Source organism: Scophthalmus maximus, chromosome 7, assembly GCF_022379125.1.
Source record: "Scophthalmus maximus strain ysfricsl-2021 chromosome 7, ASM2237912v1, whole genome shotgun sequence".
Lineage (NCBI taxonomy): Eukaryota > Metazoa > Chordata > Actinopteri > Pleuronectiformes > Scophthalmidae > Scophthalmus > Scophthalmus maximus.
The window spans coordinates 22,446,199-22,466,025 of NC_061521.1; the positions used below are offsets into that span (position 1 = coordinate 22,446,199).

The following is a 19,827-nucleotide window of genomic DNA, read 5'->3' on the forward strand; positions in this document are numbered from 1 at the left end:
AAGACCGTCAGTCTGCCTCACATCTGGTCACCTCAGCTTCAGTTTACAGTCTACTGTCTCGCTCTGAACGCCACACAAAATAAACCAAAGAGGAAATATTCTCTTGCTAACTTGACTTGACCACTGACACAACAGCGTTGTTCAGGGTTAATCTGCCTCTAGGACCGTCTCACCTCAAGGTTGTGTTTAGATAGAATCATACAGCCACGTATTTGCATAGATTTAGAACACAACCGCGCAACTGTCCGGTTAGGATTTGTGGCGATTTGTTTTAGATTTCAAGAGCATGGGCAGAAAAAAAACCCTGAATTACATGGGATTCGGTTTGACATTTGCTTTAACACACTCACCCAAATGATTTGTTAGCTCTTCAGCGGTATTGCGACACAAACTGGAATCAGAGACTATATCAACTGCTGGTCTTTGCTGTATATGTGCTACGAATTTGACAAGAGCCAATATGAGAGCTGCCGCTGCAGCAGAAGCATGTAGGCCTGCGGGAACACAGGCTCGGTCCGTCTCCACCTGCGCACGAGGAATGCGAGTGCATCCTGCCCAGCTGTGACGGAGCAGACGACTCAGCTCAGGACGGACCTTCAGCTTCGTGGATGATGAGGTGGCGGAGGTGAAGACGGTAAAAGGTTTGGCATGTCTCAGTAGTTTGATGGATTTTGTTTCGTGGCATACGTATTGAACATGAGCTACCTGCACATTTATAAAGTTGTTGTTTGAAGAAACGAGATTGAACAAAGAGGATGATCTGACCTTCGTCGTATCGCTTCTTGGACATGCTCCCCGGTAGCGCGCTGGGCACGCCCTCGTACAGGCCTTCCCCCACAAAGTCCGTGTAGAAGAGCATGAAGGACATGACGGCCATCCAGCTGCAGAGCTGCGCCACGCACAGCTGCCTCATCACCCGCGGCACGTGGCAGTAGCTCCGGTAGATGGCCGGAGTCATGGACCAGCATGTCCTCAGCAGGCACAGCAGCGGCCCGGACTTCAGCAGCCGCAGCTTGCACTTCAGCAGGTAGCAGCAGGAGCGCGGCACGCCGCACCGGCCGGCCTCCAATACGACGGCGCCAGACTCCAATAGAGACCCGGAGCCCGCCAGGCCACCGCCGGCGAACGAGGGCTCTTCTGACACCTTCATGGTGATGAGCACGCTGGAGACGAAGATGAGGATGAGGAGGGTGAAGAGGCACTCGGCTTGGCCTCCGAGGTAAACGGAGAGTAGGCCACTGCTCCAGTCCAGCGCGGGTAGCAGGTAACCCACACATCCTCCCAGGCTGACCATGAAAGCGAACATGGCGAAGGCCTGACTGCAGTCCTCCTCGTCCCGGTACAGGTCCGACAAAAGAGCCTCCAGCGGCGTGAAGCACACTTGTCCACAAAAGTCGAGGAGTCCCACCCCGAGGATGAGGAAGCCCACCTGTAGCATAGAGTATAACCACGGTTTGGAAAAAATCTGTCAATGATCTTAAATTCGATGAACGATGAACAGGTATGCTAACCTGAAAGGTGCGTCCGCCCCAGGCAAAACGGGCGGCCAGGACATCGGCGTGGGGAATGATGAACAGTGCCAGTAGGACCCCCAGAGACAGCAGCCAGATGAAGGGCCGCCTCCTGCCGTAGCTGCTGTTGCAGTGGTCACTGGCTGAGCCGATCAGAGGGATGAACAGGAGGCCGAGCACTGGACCGATACCTGTGGGAGGGAACCGGGGTATTAAAATACGACGCTAAAAAAAACAACAACAACAAAGACAAAAATCAAATGAGTTCACACATGTTGAAACAGACTCTTGAAGAGAAACGAAAGTCGCGGATGACATATTTCCTGTAAACCCACAAAGGTTTCAGTTATCTGAAGTTGTAATGTTCCCATCGGTGATAAAGAACACACACACACACACACACACACACAAATCAGAAAGGCAAACTATAATATATTATGATATAATATTTCATATCATTTTAGTGTTTCTTTAGTGTGCCAATCCCAGTTAATCCCTTCATATCTTCACCACGTCATCAGAAATGCTGCTCTGTGTCTTTCTGTTGCTTATTGGTGAAAAGTGAGTCGAGAGCCTGCTCTCAGTTTGGCAAAACTTGTTGCCATGGCACTACAGAAAAAAAAATGAAAACTTTAAAATGTCACGAAACCCAAAATATCAAAGGCACCACTCTCATGCCTGATTAGCATAACGATGAATTTCAATGAGAAATATCTAAATGGATTTCACGTTCTGCAGCAAAAAAACCAAAATGATCACAGACAGAATGATGACTGTACTTGCCTGCGTTACATGATAGGGGGATTTTAAAAAAAAAAGTAACACTTTACAAAACACAGTAACGCTTATCAATTAGGTATGAAACCACAAAAAACACAGATTGAACTTTCAGCAATATTTTACTACCAGGTCGGTCACAATAACTACTTTTTGTTGCACGATATATTGTCAGAGAAATTATCGCGATAAACTATATTTTCAACCTTTTATTAAGACCATTTTTTGATACTGAATAACATGAGCTTGGTCATTGGTGCAAGTCCCACACGATTTGTGTTGCTGTTGAGAGAAATGTTTAGGGCTGCAACTAACGATTATTCTCATTATCGATTCATCTGACGATTATTTTTCTCCATTAATTCTTGCTTAGTAAAAAAAAAAAAAGACGGAAAATGGTGAAAGATGGTGATCACATTTCCCAAAAACCCAAGATGAGGTTTTGTTTTGTCCACACACCAAAGATATTTAGTTTACGGTCATAGAGGAGCAAAGAAGCCAGAAAATATTCACATTTAATAAGCTGAAATCATATATGAATTAATCGATTAACTGTTGCAGCTCTGGAAATGTTATCCAGAGTTTGGATTTGTGTTAAGGCCAAACCAGCAATTTGAAGACATGGTGCCTTTTAGAAAAATACTAAGAAATCCATATTTTCTGACATTTTATTGAATCATACGACAGGAAAGAAGCAGCGACACTTTTCTGGACTGTTGTTGACATAAATTCCTTTAAAGTCGACAACACGCATGTAGACACAATGGCTGATGAGTGATTTCATATTCATGTATTACACGATAAGACGATAATGTGATTATCGGGAAACTACACCACACTTTCCTACAGTGTAACATCTCTGCTTAACTTTAATATCTTACAGCAGCTACGTCTCTGGGTTTTCAATCCTGTAATTTACTCGTCCTCCTTGTTGCCGTCCTACCAGGAGGTGAACTACTGAATGTGCTCCTGAACAATCATCGCTCACTGCTGGTGACAATGATTCCCCCACAGATGGCGTGCTGCCTGAACGCGACCCCATCATCAGCTTATCCTCCCCTCCACACATGGCCAGGTCTGGTTAATTGGAGCACGCCACGGCACAATGGGTGTTCGCATACAGACACACATTGCGATATCCAAAATGACAAGATCTCGGGGGGGGGGGGGGGGGGGGGGGGGGGGGGGGGGGGGGGGCTAGAGTTTGACATTTAAAAAGGCACCCTGTGGAGATTTCATTACAGACAAGTACACTTTTGTTTCATTCAGTGTTTCCTCATTAAAAAAGGGGAGGCTACGTCGGGAATCCATGTCTCGTTAACGTAAAACGCAGAAGAGAAGCTGCTCATGAAAACATGAGGGGTCACACCCCAAAAAAAATTGCCACCAAACCAAGCCATACAAGACAACACACAAAACAGACATTGTATTCGTAGCACACAACCAATTCACCCACACACAAATAAAATATCACGATAAAAAGCCACTTGAGACCTGAGTAGCAGCTGAAAGGTTCTATGGATCCAGGCCACATCCAAAAATGTTCATCTAATCGCTGCTGGAACAAAAAGACCTTCCGAGTCGTTTAGTTGAGCATCGAGGCATCGCTAGTCTGAGCCCATTAAAGAAACTGTATTGAGGGTGGCCTTCAAAATACAGGGCAGTTTTTTGAACAGCCCTTTGTAGCCTTGAGTTTAGCATTTTGACCAGCGCCATCTTGTTTTTTTTAAAACTAGCATTAACCATATTTGGAGGAGCGAGGTGGGCCTGACAGAGCTCGCCCATTGCTCGTCTTACTGTAAACGATCACGCTGTATTGGAGAAGACTTGAAACTAGTGATTGAGACGATGAACTCCTCAGGAAAATGTTTCATTCAAGCGAGAAGTTGAGTCATTTTCTTATAGACTTCTACTGAAACGGACTGCTTATTACGACCAGTGATGTCGCCCTCTGCTGGTGGTCCTTCAGCGCACTGTGCCCTTTACCCTCATTGAAGGAGACCAAGCAGGTAAAAGCAGGGAGACAGATGAGCACAAAGACAGGCAGGATATGTGAGACAGACAGACGTGTCAGATACGCAGTCCCCCCCCCCACACCACATTTGTTCCTGCTGCAGCTGTGGGGGTCCATCACCACAATCGTCACTATCTACAGCTGTAAGACTTAGTGTCTCGCCCACCAACACCCCGTTGCTCACTACTACTCCTTGTATTATTCTCTCTCTCTCCATCTCTCTCTCACATTCCACAATGGGTGGTTGTGACCTTAAATAAAAACCTAAATATACTCGGATAACAGACACCTTGGTGCTGATAGGAAATGTGCCCTCTCCTCCACTAACAGAGAGGAAACTGTACGAAAAAAGAAGAAAACAACTGGAGGAGGAAGCAGCCAACAAACGGCTATTAGATAAAGTAGAAAGCAGCCGTCTGAGAACCTGGCACGGCTGCTTGGGGGGAAATTCGCTCTAAGCCTCCCAGGGCACAATATCTATCTTCATTCAAATTGCACTCAGGCACTCCATTATAATACAGGGGGATGAGAATTAGGTTGAGTGCCATTTCCAGATTGGCTTACAGAGCGGGCTGTTTGGGAGGAACTCCACAATGAAATCATTTTTCTTCATATCACCGGCAGCTGTTAAAGAGAAACCCAAGAGTAAGAAGTGTATATTGTTCAATCTTCATACTTGAATAGTCACTTCTGTCGTCCACACGGAGCCTGTTTTTTTTTTTTTGGGGGGGGGGGGGTTGTAGAGTTGTATCTATCATCTGTACAGTCACAAGACAATGTCTGAAAGAGATGCCTTTAGTCAGGACCATGTGAAAGCCATTTGGGCTTTGACGGGATCATGGAACTGTTCACGTCGCTTACGAGTAAACTTGGTTACAGTGTGCAAATATATACCATGATGCTGATTGTGTGCATGTACTCTACACACATGCCCCTGATTTGTGAGGAAGACCTGTCTGTCTGTCTGTCCGTCTCAATGTTTGGGTAAATTCCTACAGGATATACTTAGATTGAAATGTCTGAAGCCACAGATACACGACCAAACTTGTGTGTGGGGGGTGTGTAATATTTGGTATATTGAATTCCAGATGTTTCTAGTGGCACTAATGTACAACTCTATATTAAGTGCAGTACTTTGGAATTTACTTGGCTGTAAAAATACTGTTCCATGTTTAACTGCCAGTTTTTGACTCACCGTCGTTTCGCAATGGACACAATATAAAACATTAAAATGCACACGCTACTGTAGAAGACCACAGGAATGCTGTGTTGAATCTACAAACAATACTAAAAGTCCAATAAGCTACACTTATTAAGATCATAAAGTCACCCACTGGTTTGTGAGCTGCCATTTTGAAGCCTCCAGTTTAGAATTTGGACCGGCGCCATGTTGGTTTTTTGACGTAACCATATTTGGAGGAGCAGGGGGTGGTGCCTGCCTTAGAACTACACCTGCAACCATGAACCTCTTGGAGCTTACTAGCTGTCAATCACGGGGTGTCGCTGCTCCAATGCATACAGTGCTTTATCGTCTATTTGACTCTAAATGGACCATAAATTACAAAATGTACATCGTTCTGTATTGAATTAGAATTGAATCTAGAGATTGAGAACATAAAGTCTTCAGGCAAATGTTTACTGACATTACAAATCAAGTAAGGAGTCATTTTCTCAAAGACTTCTATAGAAACTTCTGCTGGTCATTCGAGAGAACATAGGTTTCAGACACTTCAGCATTGGCTGACCCGTTGACATTGTCCATTATTATAGACAATTTATGGCAGTAACAGACAAAGAGGATGCAATAACATGAAGTCACAGTCACTCTGTGGTTTTTTGGACATTGATAATGGTCCAATAACTGGAATAAGAGACACCAAGTGTCAGAGTGAGGGCTCATGACTCTCCTCCAGGCAGTTTGCTCCCCTGCTGCCTTTCAATTAGTGCCCCATTACCAACGCAACAGAACAACAGGTGAGTCGTCCACCGATAAGTGAAACGGCCTCAATTATGTTTCATGACCTGGATTTGAAAAGAAGACGGGAGCTCCCCGAGGCACAATCATGTGCAGCGGCCCAAGGTCACATACTTCATGTATCCAAAACTAAACTATCGTGAATCCAATAGCAACTAATGAAATGACATTTGTCCATTTGTATCGTGGCTCCAGTGGAGCTGCTGCAGCAAACAATGTATTCAGACGGAGTGGGATAAAAATCTCATTTCTCTTTCCGGCCCCCATGACAACAAACAATGCAAGGTCAATGTTGTGGCACTCAAGGGCAGGAGAACCTCTGTCATTTGAAACACTCAATACAAGAAACAATCACTCATGAGGTCAGTAAGCAAGTTGAAAACTTCTGCAGTGTATCATTGAGGGCGTTCGTTTGTGTGTGTGTGTGTGTGTCTGTGTGAGTGAGAGAGAGAGAGAGAGAGAGAGAGAGAGAGAGAGAGAGAGAGAATGAGAAGTTAAATGAATACCCTGCGAGAAAGGGAGAGAGAGGGAGTATGCATTCATGTGAAAGAGTTAGAAGGTAGCAAAGAGTCCTGGCAACCGCATCCCCCCGTTTCAGTCTCCACCGTGCCCTCACCTAGAACCATGGTCATGTAGCGCTCCTCCACGCCGGCCTCCAGCAGCAGCGGGGGCACGTACGTGATCCCAGCTGCCACGCAGATCTCCAGGCCACAGGTCAAGGAGTTCAGCAGGACGAGACGCCACTGAGACCTCCATCCAGGCATATTTACAGGGGCAGGCGGGCTCGCCTTACCTCCCCCTCTGGGACGGGCCGCTACTGGGGGCAGCGGAGGGGGGAGGGACCCGGGCAGGGGCAAAGGGGGGAGCGTTGGGAGGCAGATGGCGCCCCAGGGGGACGACAGGGCTGTCGAGGAGGGACAGCGGCGAAGACACGTGGATGACTCCGTTGACCTGGAAGATTCATCCTCTACTCAGCATTCTGGATCTGAGGAGGGGAAGAGCGGCAGGGACAGAATGATTTAAAAAAGGTTTTGGCAACTTTTGAAGAGCAAATTAAATATATGACATACACAGCATATTCATGGCAGGATACAGTAAATGTTTCAGACTGAATATAAGAATAAAGGTCACTCCCAGGTCACTCCCTGGATGTCAAGAGGCCTCCGGTTTCATGGAGAATATCGGAGTAACTGCTCTCCTCAAAACAGAATCTAAACTGCCAAAGATTTGTTTTCTGGAAACGTGGAAATGGCAGCAACAGTCTCAAGGATAACGACAACGACAAGTTCTCCCAGCTCGTCGCCAACCAGCTTCAGGACACCAGCGACAACAACAGGCGGACAGAGCAGATGAGTCAGCTGGAGCGACGTGGCAAACGGGCCTTTCTCCCCATGCTCTCAAATCATGAGGGATTTAAAAGTCCCACGCTCCATTTTCCCATCTCTCTCCTTCCTCCCGTGGCCCTTTCACTTCTCCATAATACCTCTAAGTATTAGTGGGACGAAATTGAAATCCGGCCTTCCCTTCGCTGACCCTGTCATTATCTGTATTATTAAAGCTCTGATTCCAGTTCGGCTCACGTGGGAGTCGTCCTTCCAGAAAAAACATTTCAGCAGATTACTGCAAATTGTTGAGCCGAGTGACAGTCTATAGCGCCTTGAAGAGAGACATCTGAGATGGACGGTGGAACACGGCAGGTTTTAAAGACAGAAAGCTACGCTGTTGCCAGATACAGTAACAAAGTAATCGAGTGTTGTAACGGTGGTGCATGTCAAATCATCCACACATGACTCGAAACACCAGGGTGCACCACAAACACTAGCCACCTAAGTTCTTTTCCCACACTGACTGACAGACGGGTCAACCGTGCCTTGAAGGATATTATTCCAGACAATACCTGACATTCTCCATTACATGCCTTATTGTACAGATAGCGTGTGTTCATTCTGCTCTGTTGACTCTAAATCTGCCCCTGCATTTTTAGGATGATTACAGTCTCTTATAGATTTTCATCTGATGGAATTTCAAAAATGAAAAAAGCACAAAAATGAGTCAAGAGTTTCATCTTAGATACGCCTACAGCTTCTGTTTCTGACAGGGCCAAACATCTGGTGTGACTTTAATTCAGAAGACAAAACAAAACAAACCACATTACTACAAACTGACCAGAAGAGACGACACGTGTGCATTCATTTTCCGATCTTTGTGTCTTAGCGAGCTCCAAGAAAACCAACCTAGAGATTATGATTATCAGCACCCTCTGTGCGTTTCTTTTAAAGCAGAGGGGAAAGAGCAAGAACAGTCAGAGCAGACGCAGACACAGACACAACAAGGTGCTATATTTTGCATTTAGTGTGACATTTCTCTGCCAGTATCGGCCATCTGTTCTCTCCGACGAGACTCGCCTAGTCACAGAAATGTGCTCAGCTCAGTGACTAATATAATCAGATTCATACCATGTTCCAAGGAAATGTTTGTACCTTGTGAGATAAAAAAAATCTCTTTCCCAACATGTACAGAACTAGCGAGTGAAGAAGAGACAGAGCAGTCGCAGAAATAATAGATTGTACTTGTACAGCAACTTTCACGCAAGAAATGCAGCTCAAAGTGCTTCACAGGAAAAAGACACAAAAAATGGATCTAATTAAAGGTGACATATTATACAAAAATCACTTTGTTAGTGTTTGTGCACATAAATGTGTTTAACTGTGGAGCCTGCCTGCCCACAAACTGTGAAAAAAGACCACCCTGTGTTTTTGTAGTGAGCTGACGAAACCCTACAGCATCTAAGATGTTAACTGAAAGTTCCTACAATGTTCATCTTACATTCCCAGTTGGATTTGTTTCGAGCCCTGATATTTGATTTGACAGGCACCTTGAGAGCCTGAAAGACGAAGCTACAGGGAGCGACGCACTACAATATATTGTGTTCCTGAAAGACGCCCATCAGGGGACCAGCCTTTGCCCCTGTGGCCCGTCTGGCCACTATAACCCCTGGTCACATATTCCGTGCGTATATGTACACTCCTCCTCCTCCCTCCCTCCCTCCCTCTCCCCTGCATTTTTTCCTTATCCTTCTCCAACCCCTGAGGTCAGCTTCGTCCCTGACCTGCATTCTAAGAGGACTCCTTTGACATATCTGCCCACGACTGGTGGTTATGCCTTTATGGTTCTGAATTTGAGTGTGAATGCCCCAGCTGACTCTCTGTCAGCCTTTCTCACCAGAGACCCAAAGGGGCCCCCAGGTGGCGAGAATAGAGAAATCTGATTGGTCTACCCGAGAAGTAGCTGCGGCCTGTCTGGACGCCTGCCCAGATACCAATCTTCAGATTCCAGTTTTTTTGTAAATTGAATGGTTGCTTCAGTCTTGACCTGAATTTGGTGGTGGTGGGCGGCAAGTCAAAGAATTTGGACAGGGAGGGAGAAGGTAGAGGATGGAAGGACTGAAAGACATTTGTCAAACGGAAAACGGTGAAAGCAACGCAACTCAAAATCCCACTAAAAATAACATAATTTTGTTTGTTTTAAATATGGTTTATTCTTTAGCCGACGCAACTGCCACGAAACAGAAAACTGTTTGATTCAAGGACTGAGAAGAGAAAACGCACACGACAATCAACCCACACAGTCATTCCACCGCTCACTTAATGACACCTCTGACTCTCCAATTTATTCCAGTCATGCCCTTCATCGTCTTCCCATAGCCTTGGACACACACACACACACACACACACACACACACACACACACACACACACACACACACACACACACACACACACACACACACACACACACACACACACACACACACACACACACACACACACACACACACACACACACACACACACACAACTCTCCTTGTCACCTTACATGTTAAGACCCCACAATCTGAGCCAAACTAGTGAGTAGGGGGGCTGGATATGGCGGGGGTCTGCTTTTGTCAGCGCTCCCACTGCTCCATTACCTATTCAGGCGCAGCCCCCCCCACCCCCCCTCAAAAAAAAGAAAAGTAAAAGAAAATCGGTCCTAATGACTGAGCTGTATTCTTACAATACAAAACGGGCTTTGTTTACATTGTGCCAGGGAGTAATGTGATCTAGTGAGGTATCGAGTCCATTTCCAAGTCTTTTTTATTCAGACGGAGGTTCGTATAGATGGTAGGATACAGAAAAGCGTGTGCGTGTGTGTGTGTGTGTGTGTGTGTGTGTGGGGTTGGATGGTGCTGGGGCGTGGGGCGTCCCAGCAGACGGCATTGGGTTTGGAAGGGAAGAGGGGAAGGAATTGCTCGGAGATGACATCAGAAGCCACAAGTACAGTGGAGGCTGCGGCCGCAGAAAACCTCAGCTGGAGGCTCTGGTTGTGTGCGTCTGGCTCTCGCTGAATGGCAGGAAGAAAATGTGGCCCTTTCTCCCTTTTGAGCGCCCTCACATTAAACGGACCCGACCGCCTGCATGGGGCAGCATGCGAGAATGGGCCTTTATGTCGACTGCTTCCCCCTGCTTACTTCCCTACAAACCCCTCTCTCTCTGTGGCTCTGTTTCCCGGAATAACACAAACAATGCGAGATGGAGGAGCAACGCCTGATGAACAGTGCACACAGCTTACAATGCCGCTTTGGTATCACTACCTCAGTATTTTTGCGCCAGTGCCAACTTGGCATTGTCATGGAAGTCCTGGGAGGAGCGGTGTCGCGCTCTCAGGGGCCCCCGGGCAGGTTCTTTCGAGACACATGTCCACAGAGGTGAAAGCGAGTGTTAAGAGAAGACTTGCACTGAAGTCCTGACATTTTCCAGAATTTTATCCTCAAATGTCGCTTTGGACATTTTCCCAGATCTTTTCCATTTAGTCCCTTGGTAAAGGCTCCGGAAACTCTCACTGCGAGCGTGTGGGCGGCGTGTTGACTACTGTCAACAAAATCTCTGCTTTCCACGGTAGAATTTGCATCGTGTCCTGCCTCCTGCACACTCTTCCCAGATGCCACAGGATGTTCTGGAATTTTGGTTTCTGTTGGTGTGAACGCATCGGACTCCGACATCCTCCTGCTGCGTTTGGCACATGTGAAAGCCAAAAATGTCCGGACCCAATTTTCCATACATTTTCTGGAGTTCATGTCTGTAAACAGCTGTAGAGTATAAACACCGCCAATTCAACGGTCTGCAATGCTTAAAGTTTTCGAATCCTTTCAGCTGTTACGCTTTCAGGTATAGGGATGGGAAGGGGTGCATGAAACTAACATTTTTCTCTTTAAAAAAATATGTATTTTCCTTTGGTTAAGCATGCACCTGGTACAAATTAATGAACTACAACAGCACCTAAAAGCTGTTTGCCTTACAACAGAGCGCCAGTTAAAACGTGTAAGGTGATCAGAGATTAGCTGATACAGGACAAAGAGGAGAAACATGCAAGGCTAAAGTGACCATACTGCTGTCAAAGCGTCCAGCATGGGACTAAGCATGGGAAAAAGAAAATGAGAAGCTGTAAAAACAGGTGAAAGTAGCATATCATAAGTCCCTCTCTCTGTCTCTAATTCCCGTCGTACATAATGGCATCTTTAAAATCCATAAATCACATCTCGAGAAATTCATCTTGCACTCTGTCTGAACGCACAGATTCACTTGAAATGATGGAGAAACCTCTGTCTTACAGTTAACACTGCAACTGCCACTTCAAACACTGCCATGCTTCAACTTTGACAGTTCATCTCCATTAAAACCCCACACAACATTTCACATGCAAACAGTTCTCATTGTCAGACATTTAACCAATTTTCTGCATGATGAACACGATTCAAGTACAGTTATCATTCTTCTCATCACCTCTGTCATCGTACATCTTTTATTTTCTCAGTTTCCCTCCATGTTCCTCTCTCCCAGGTGTTCGTCATCATTACACAGCCTGTCATCCAGACCACCATTAGACCTCTGACACCATTTTTCCAAACACGCTGTTTCCCAGTTGTTACTGACCACTGGATAATAACATGGAACTTCTTTAACCTACTTCATTCTCTTTTTGGGGGGGGGAATTTGTGTTCTGCTTCCACTCACTTGAAAGGCAGCACCGACCGAGCTGACCCCTACCCCCCAGGCTGTAATCTTAAGCCCACATCCATCACTGTGGCCCCTGACCCCGGCCTTTCACCGCAAATCATGTGACCAACCTAACATTTCCAAGACGGTGCTACACTGAGCAGCCGCAATATAAAAACTGGTAACTGGTTTTAATGATGTGGCTGATCCGCGTAGAAGGACTGTCTGTCACCTGCTGTGCTGCCGAGTTGTTTTAAAGTAGTTACAGTAGCGGGGGACATGCATCTCACTGTACATTGGAGCAGGAAAGACAACCTCATCTTATTTCCGTAGAGTCTAATGACTTTGCGGTGCAAAAAACATTTGGGTGCTCTTTTCTTTTTTCTTTCTTTTTTTAAATCTCAGCACCCAATTAGACCAATGACTCAGAATGAGTCCATTATGGTTAACAGACCAAAGAGATGGCAAAGAAGCTAATAGTTCACGGCTTTTTTGCGAAAGCAAAGCTGTCAGTGTCTTCAAGAATTATTCTAGTAAGAGGAGGACGTTGGGTTTTAGTTCGGGGCATTAAATCATCCACACAGAGAAAGATTCATTCACAGCACAGGAACACTCCAAACACTGTGTTACAGTGAATCTCCAACCCTGGACAAGAGAAGTTTGATGTTTATTTATAATTGTCTTGTTTTTCTGTGTTGTTATTTGTCTATATTACTTCTACTGTATATTTCATTTATTTATCTTTTCTAGAGCTTCAACAGTTAATCGATTATAAATCGATTTTGATAATCGGTTCAAGTAGTTTTTAAGGGGGGATTCTCTCTCAAAATTCTCTTATTTCATCTTCTTCAATGTGAATATTTTCTGCTTTCTTTGCTCCTATATGCCTAAAAGTGTGTGTGTGTGTGTGTGAGAGTGAGAGAGTGACCACGGCTCAGTGCGCCGGTGACCGTTATCATACCGGGCCCATGCAAATAGCACAACAATGGAGAGAAGCGGAGTTCGGCTGTGTAGCCTCTTGTGAGTCAATGTGGCTGATAACGCGCCTCCCCGGTTACTGTGGCTTTTTCTAATCCCTGTAAGCCCTTTGTGTCCAGGTGAATGAAGCACTAATAAAGAGGGAAATGCAAAACGCTAACGAGTTTTCATTCAACCACCATCAAGCGTCTTTACATTTAGTTAATAGAGCAGTCAAAATTTTAATTAGGGCTTATCAGCAACCGACTGTGAGTTGTTATTTCAGATCCACACATCTAACACGCAAGACATTTTTGTTAACAATTAAAACACACACACACACACACACACACACACACACACACACACACACACACACACACACACACACACACACACACACACACACACACACACACACACACACACACACACACACACACACACACACACACACGGTTCATATTTGATCATAACACGGCCAACTGTTGCTCCTTTTTCTAATCAAACTAACTCATGACACAAGACTGTTGATCAATTATTGTCAACAGATGTTTCTAAAAGGGTTCATCTTATTTAAATTATTAAAGTTTAAAGTCAAACTATCAGCCTTGTTGTATGTGTCACGCATTAGGGTGTTCAATCAGTTAATTCAGTTTGCATCCGTTATATGAACATGCAATGTGTATAGTTGGAAAAGGTCACATCTAAACTTCTTAGTCAAAACTATGGCTTCAATTAGACTTTTTTATTTTAAGACCTTTCAACACCACCAGTCCACAGCATACAGGAGGTGCAGTTTTATTCCATATACGCTATGATGAACACTTAATGACAGTATCTAAAAATCACAAATGTCCATATATGAGTAAATGTATGTATCTGTGCCAAAACAGAGAAATGCATTAAAGTCCTATTCATTCTACCCTGTGCATTAGCTATCCGCACCTCTGGCCCTTCACAGAGTGTGTGATAAAAGCAAAATAACACAACACGGAGTGGAGTTATTGGTCAAGTGGTACTCACCAGCCAAAGAAGTGAAGCTCAGACCCGCCGCAGCCTTGCATCGCTGGAAATTGAGCATCTAATCTATTTTAAAAAAGGGCTGCTCGCTCGCTCCCTTTATCCAATCAACACTCCTGGCAGAGGAGAACTGCAGCGACTGTTCTAACCACCTGCTTCAACTCTACGCTCAAAGAGTGGGACTCTTTTTTTATCCTGCTTCTTTCTGTGGCCCCTGTTCCCTCCTCTCTTGTTTAGCCCACCTCCTTCCCTGCATCCCTCCCATTATCCCCCCGTCCCTCCCTCTCTTGGAAAATCCCAAAGCACTTGAGGAATCCTGTCACTTTCTGTTCTGTCAGTATCTGCCTCAGAAAAGGACTTTTCCCCCCAAAAGATTGTGTTTGAAATTCAATATTCTCGATCCTGAGATAGAAGACACACACACACACACACACACACACACACACACACACACACACACACACACACACACACACACACACACACACACACACACACACACACACACACACACACACACACACACACACACACACACACACACACACTCGCCTGTGTTGTATGGCAGGAGCACAACAGGCAGTTATAGGAAACAAAGAATGAATTGATATCATCTAACAACCCCACCTGAAGGCCGCCCCCCCCCACCCCCATTCCTTCTCACTATCTATAACCACTCCCTAAACGTTATGTATTATACCCCCTGACCCAGTCTTGTATTCAGCTACCTATCAGGGCAGAGGCAGATATCCCACCATCTCTCATTACCTCCCTTCTTCCTAGCCCAGTCTTTAGTTAAGCTCACGCTCCTGCATGACCGCTTGCCCGTGGACTCCTTTAACCCCATTTCCACCGGCTCATACGGCAATAAGCCTGTTTGAGTAGACACATACATGCACACATGCACAGGCATAATATCAGTCAACCCCCCCTCCCCAGCTGGCTGCCATGTCCGCGCCCCCCCCCCATGCCTGTAGGCCAAGCAGCAACCCTCTAAAGAAAAGCTTTTAATTTGATAACAGTGAGAGGAAGAAAAGAGAGTGGAGTGCAGGGAGATCTTAAAATAAGGGAGGGTGATTACTGCTGGGTGGGTTGGTGGGTGGGAGCGGTGGGGGTGTTGAGTAATGTCATTAGACCACGGCTGGCTTTGAGGAATCTCCATTTCTGGAGCCCAGGGGCAGATCAATATGGAGACAGAAGAGTGCAGAGGACGACCGCTGGCCGGCACTTCCCCTCGACAACAGGAGCGGCGGCCTGTCTGGAATTAAGAGAATCCTGAAAATCACATTTTTGGAGAAAGAAAAAAAGGCGGGGCCGCCTCGCTAAAACTCAGCCTGGCCGACTTGTGTCCACACTTACCGAGAGTGTTTCACCCCGCATAAATCTTTTATTTGGAGTCATTGAGAGCAAATAGAAAAAGCACACACACTGGACAAACAATGTCCTTCCTTTGAAAAATAGCAATTACCCAGCCCAAGTCCAAATATGCAGGTCTCAAACACGCACACACACACACACACACACACCCTCATAACGGCTTAATTATTAACGTGGAATGGTAAAACTCCTGAGAACATTTTTCTTTGTGTGTCAGTCCAGGAGAATTGTACAGAAGTAAGAAAAAAAGAGGTATACACTGAAAATACAGAGGGTCCAGCCAAAACAACCTCAAGTGGCAACAAAACCCATCTTCAACCCCTAAAGTTGTTTCTATTGTTATAACATGTGTGTGTGCTCGACTACAGCTCCGGCTACAGATGTGTTCGCACACTGCGCACAGTAATTCCATGGTAGCGTTCTCTCTCCACAAACCCGGCATCTCCAGCATCTCTGGCCGGCCAAACCCAAAAAGCCCCGTAATAAGCCACACCACACTGCTCCCTGCTTTGATAAAAGCGAGGAGGAAAACCTAAACAGTCAGTCAGAAATAGAGCTGGTGGGGCCACTTGCTGTCGGTGCAGCAGCGGGAACCCAATAAAGCCCTAAATGTCATCCACATTATACACAGCACGGAGGACGGGACGGGAAGGTTCAATCACTCATTGTGCGTTTCCGCAAGCGCAATTAACCTTTAAGTAAATACGTGACGCCGATCCTTAAACACAGAGCATCCATACATACCTAATCGCCTTCAACATGAAGCCCCTTTTTGCATTTAGCAAAAACTCCAACGTTAACATCCTCCGAGAGTTATCTACATGACGACGTAACGTATAGCTGGTCCAAGACTCTTCCTGAGAGTCTTCCCCTCCGGAGGCTTTAAAAATCCCATCAGTGTTTTGGTTATACAGATCCATCTGTTGCACACATGCACACGCCGCATTCACAGCTGCCACAGTTTCATAAATAATGAATAAAAATCAATTATGAGATGTGGAATGACGGGATGTTACGCCCTCTTTCGGATCAATCACACTCTGTAGATGACTGCTTTACACGTTTGTTTTTCTCTGTTGCGCTCACGAGACCGTAAATATTGAATTTGCACAAAGTTTGGAATATTAACTTTTTAAAATTTTGAATAAAAGTGACAGCACTAATTGACTTGGTGAATGAACCTTTTACCCGAAACAAATTTCCGTCTGTTATTGCTCTAAATCTAACAAGTCTGACACATGGGGATTTTTCTTCGTCGGAGAGCTGAGTAGAAGAGCCAGATCTGGACTAAATAAAGTCCACAAGGGAAATAACTGGGAACACATCAAGTTGTTTTTTTTCTCATTTCCCTTTGATTTTTGTATGATCATTAAACTTATGAAAAACACATCTAATCGTCACATAATCTGGAACAAAAAAACACTGCGTGAAGCTCCCTAAAAGAAACAAAAACACAAAACAATGAGATTACTGCTCGCTGTAGTTGTAGTTTTAAGTTTTAAAACCTATTACTGGTGATTCCACATGATCTTTCATCAAAACAGGAATTCGATATATGGATCTGCCACAGCATTAAAATGAATGGGTCGGTGGATGCTCAATTGATCCAGAGGGAAATTTAGGAGGGACATTTAGTTGTAAGACAAAGACTGCTTAAGTTTCATGTTGAATTGACCAGAAAGTGTCAATTCAAGCTTCTCAGATGGAAAATGTCCGGAAAATTGGAGAAAAAATGTTCCCAGAGTTCGCCTCTCACGTATGATGAATGCAGCAGGAGATCAGATCGGAGTCAGGTGCGGTCACGCCAACAAGAACAGTTCCAGAACATTGTGTGGCGTCTGGGCAGAGCATGCACGAGACAGGACAAGACAATGTCCGGAGAAACATTTGCGGACATTTGCTTTTCCCCCATGCAGCCGCCCCTTCTGTTTCTCTACAATCACCTTAATGATTGATTGAGTCATCAAATCACGACGATTTGATGAAAATGAAACACTACATCTGGTGTTTGTTAAAGGCGCTATATGCAAGTTTTGCTACTTCTACATGGACAATTTAATGGTGCGTTTCACACCAGACAAGACGCAAATTGTTCACGCAAGTATAGATTACATACAAAGTCAATGCAAAGACGCAACTAGAAGAAAATCTGGTGTGAACGCACCATTAGCATTAAGAGTTGTTTACTAAGCAATCTAGCAGAAACAACCGCCTCCAATCATTGGCAATTTCACAGTGTAACAACTGGATGATGAGACAATAGAGTTGATCAACCAACAACAGGTAGAAAAAACGAAACAAGAATGACATTAAATGGTTTGTGCGACCTATGAGCGAGCACAGGAAGATGGATAGGGATTAAAGTACATATGCATACAATACATGAAATAAACTTCCAGTTTTTTGTCACATATGGTGTGTACAGTCTGACGCACAGGCAACACAGCCACAGAAAATGCAGCAAGCATGAAAAGACCTTTACAGTGTTTGTTTACAGCAATTTCCTTTCAATAATGACGAATAAAGTCAAGTCTGTCAACTTAGGAATAGTTTAAAAACAATGTAGAATGGAGTATCTGCGTGGTTTGTGATAAGTTGAAGGCTGGGAAACATTATGAATCTGAGGAGGTCGCTCCAGATGTTTTGACAAGAAACTAGATAACACCAAGGTCGCGAACCCTCCAGCTGAACCGTATACAGTTAATACAGCAGCACATGAGAGGACTGACAGACAGAGGGACAGATGGACATCGACAGGTCCATCTCCCTATTCCAGCTGTTGTCAGAGCACGAGTGGCCCCAGGGCGCCGTGATTAACGCCTCAGTCAAATGCTGCACAAAACAGATGGTAAAGACAGAAGAAAAGGGCAAAGTCCTCCCTCTCCCCAAGACGGCCTGAACCCACACACACATACACACACACACACACACCACATATACAAAACATTTAAATCCCTTCTTTCTTCCTTTTTACATCCCGACCACAGTCATGAAGCACTCTGCAATGGTATTGTAATTCTATATACCGTGGCCTTTCCTTCAAAAACATAAAAACAGCCGTATAAAAACAAAATCACACAATGGGAAGGGTGTTACAACATAACTATGCGCCCAACCCATGAATGCATGCAGACTAAAAAGGCATGAAGCCTTCTGGGAAAATAAGAAATGTCAATCATTAGCTCCACAAAACAAAAAAGCCAGACAACAAAAGAAACATGTAATCAAGACGAATCCTTTCCCCGCCTTTGTTTTAATCACGTCCGCTAAAACAACGGATGGGACACTCCATATCAAGCAAGACACGTTTATCTCTGGACCCGCAGTTCCAGTACTTTGTTGTTTTGTGCATTGTGTTTTCCTGTGTGCACAAGAAGGCACCTCTTCACACATTATGTGAGCGGCGAGGACCCAAGAAGGCACCTCTTCACACATTATGTGAGCGGCGAGGACCGTCATGGGACCGATCCATCACGGCCCGATCGCCTAAGCCCATTGTACGAAACAGTTCTGACAAAACACACTGCTCTGGCAGAAACAGCCATCAAAGAGCACACACACACACATATTGACTCAAATCATAAGCTTGATCCTTTCACAAGGCATCGAGCATCTCACATATCAAAGGTCCCCCCCTCACACACCCTCAATAGCATCCCTTTCAGCCCCACGACATGAAAGAGAACACTGTGGTGTCTTATAAATGTGCTGTTTCCCCATTCAAAGAGGCAAAACTTCAAAGAGGAGCTAAATCAAGTTTGAAACATTTCACTGTCCCGTCGGTTTTGGTCGTTTCCGAGTATTTTTCAGTGAGAAACCATCAGGCGGTGGCAGGGCCATTCATAATACGGCTCACTGAACACTTAACCAGACTTCTAGATGGGCCACTTTACACAGACGCACACACACACACACCAGGGGTTTCTCTGACTCGCACAGTGTGTATATGTATGTGCGAACATCTGGCCAAGTCCTTATCACCATGGGAAAATGTCTGCGCTACAAGCCTCTGTTATCCCTGCAGGGTCAGTGCTTGTCTGGACTTACAGCTGCGGTTTAGCAGCGTCACCATGAGAAACTGTCAAAGTGGTGCCTCTCATTAATAAATTGGGAATTATGGGAAAAGCGATAGGCTCCTCCTTTTTCTCCGACCGCCCT

General features: G+C 45.2%; 1 protein-coding gene across 3 annotated transcripts in view; it reads right to left on the reverse strand.

The window, feature by feature from the left end:
- The window catches only part of slc45a3 (solute carrier family 45 member 3), a 30,951-nt gene that overhangs the window by 4,901 nt on the left and 6,223 nt on the right, over positions 1-19,827 (reverse strand). For 2 of the 3 annotated variants that reach the window (XM_035643274.2, XM_035643276.2), the window contains exons 2-4: positions 6,894-7,262; positions 1,512-1,702; positions 766-1,429 (exon numbers count right to left, since the gene is read on the reverse strand). In XM_035643274.2, the coding sequence (XP_035499167.1) occupies positions 766-1,429; positions 1,512-1,702; positions 6,894-7,041 (1,003 nt within the window). In that variant the 5' untranslated portion in view covers positions 7,042-7,262. Of the gene's footprint in view, positions 1-765; positions 1,430-1,511; positions 1,703-6,893; positions 7,263-14,295; positions 14,471-19,827 lie in introns of those variants that run through there. The other variant, XM_035643275.2, reaches the window with a different exon arrangement.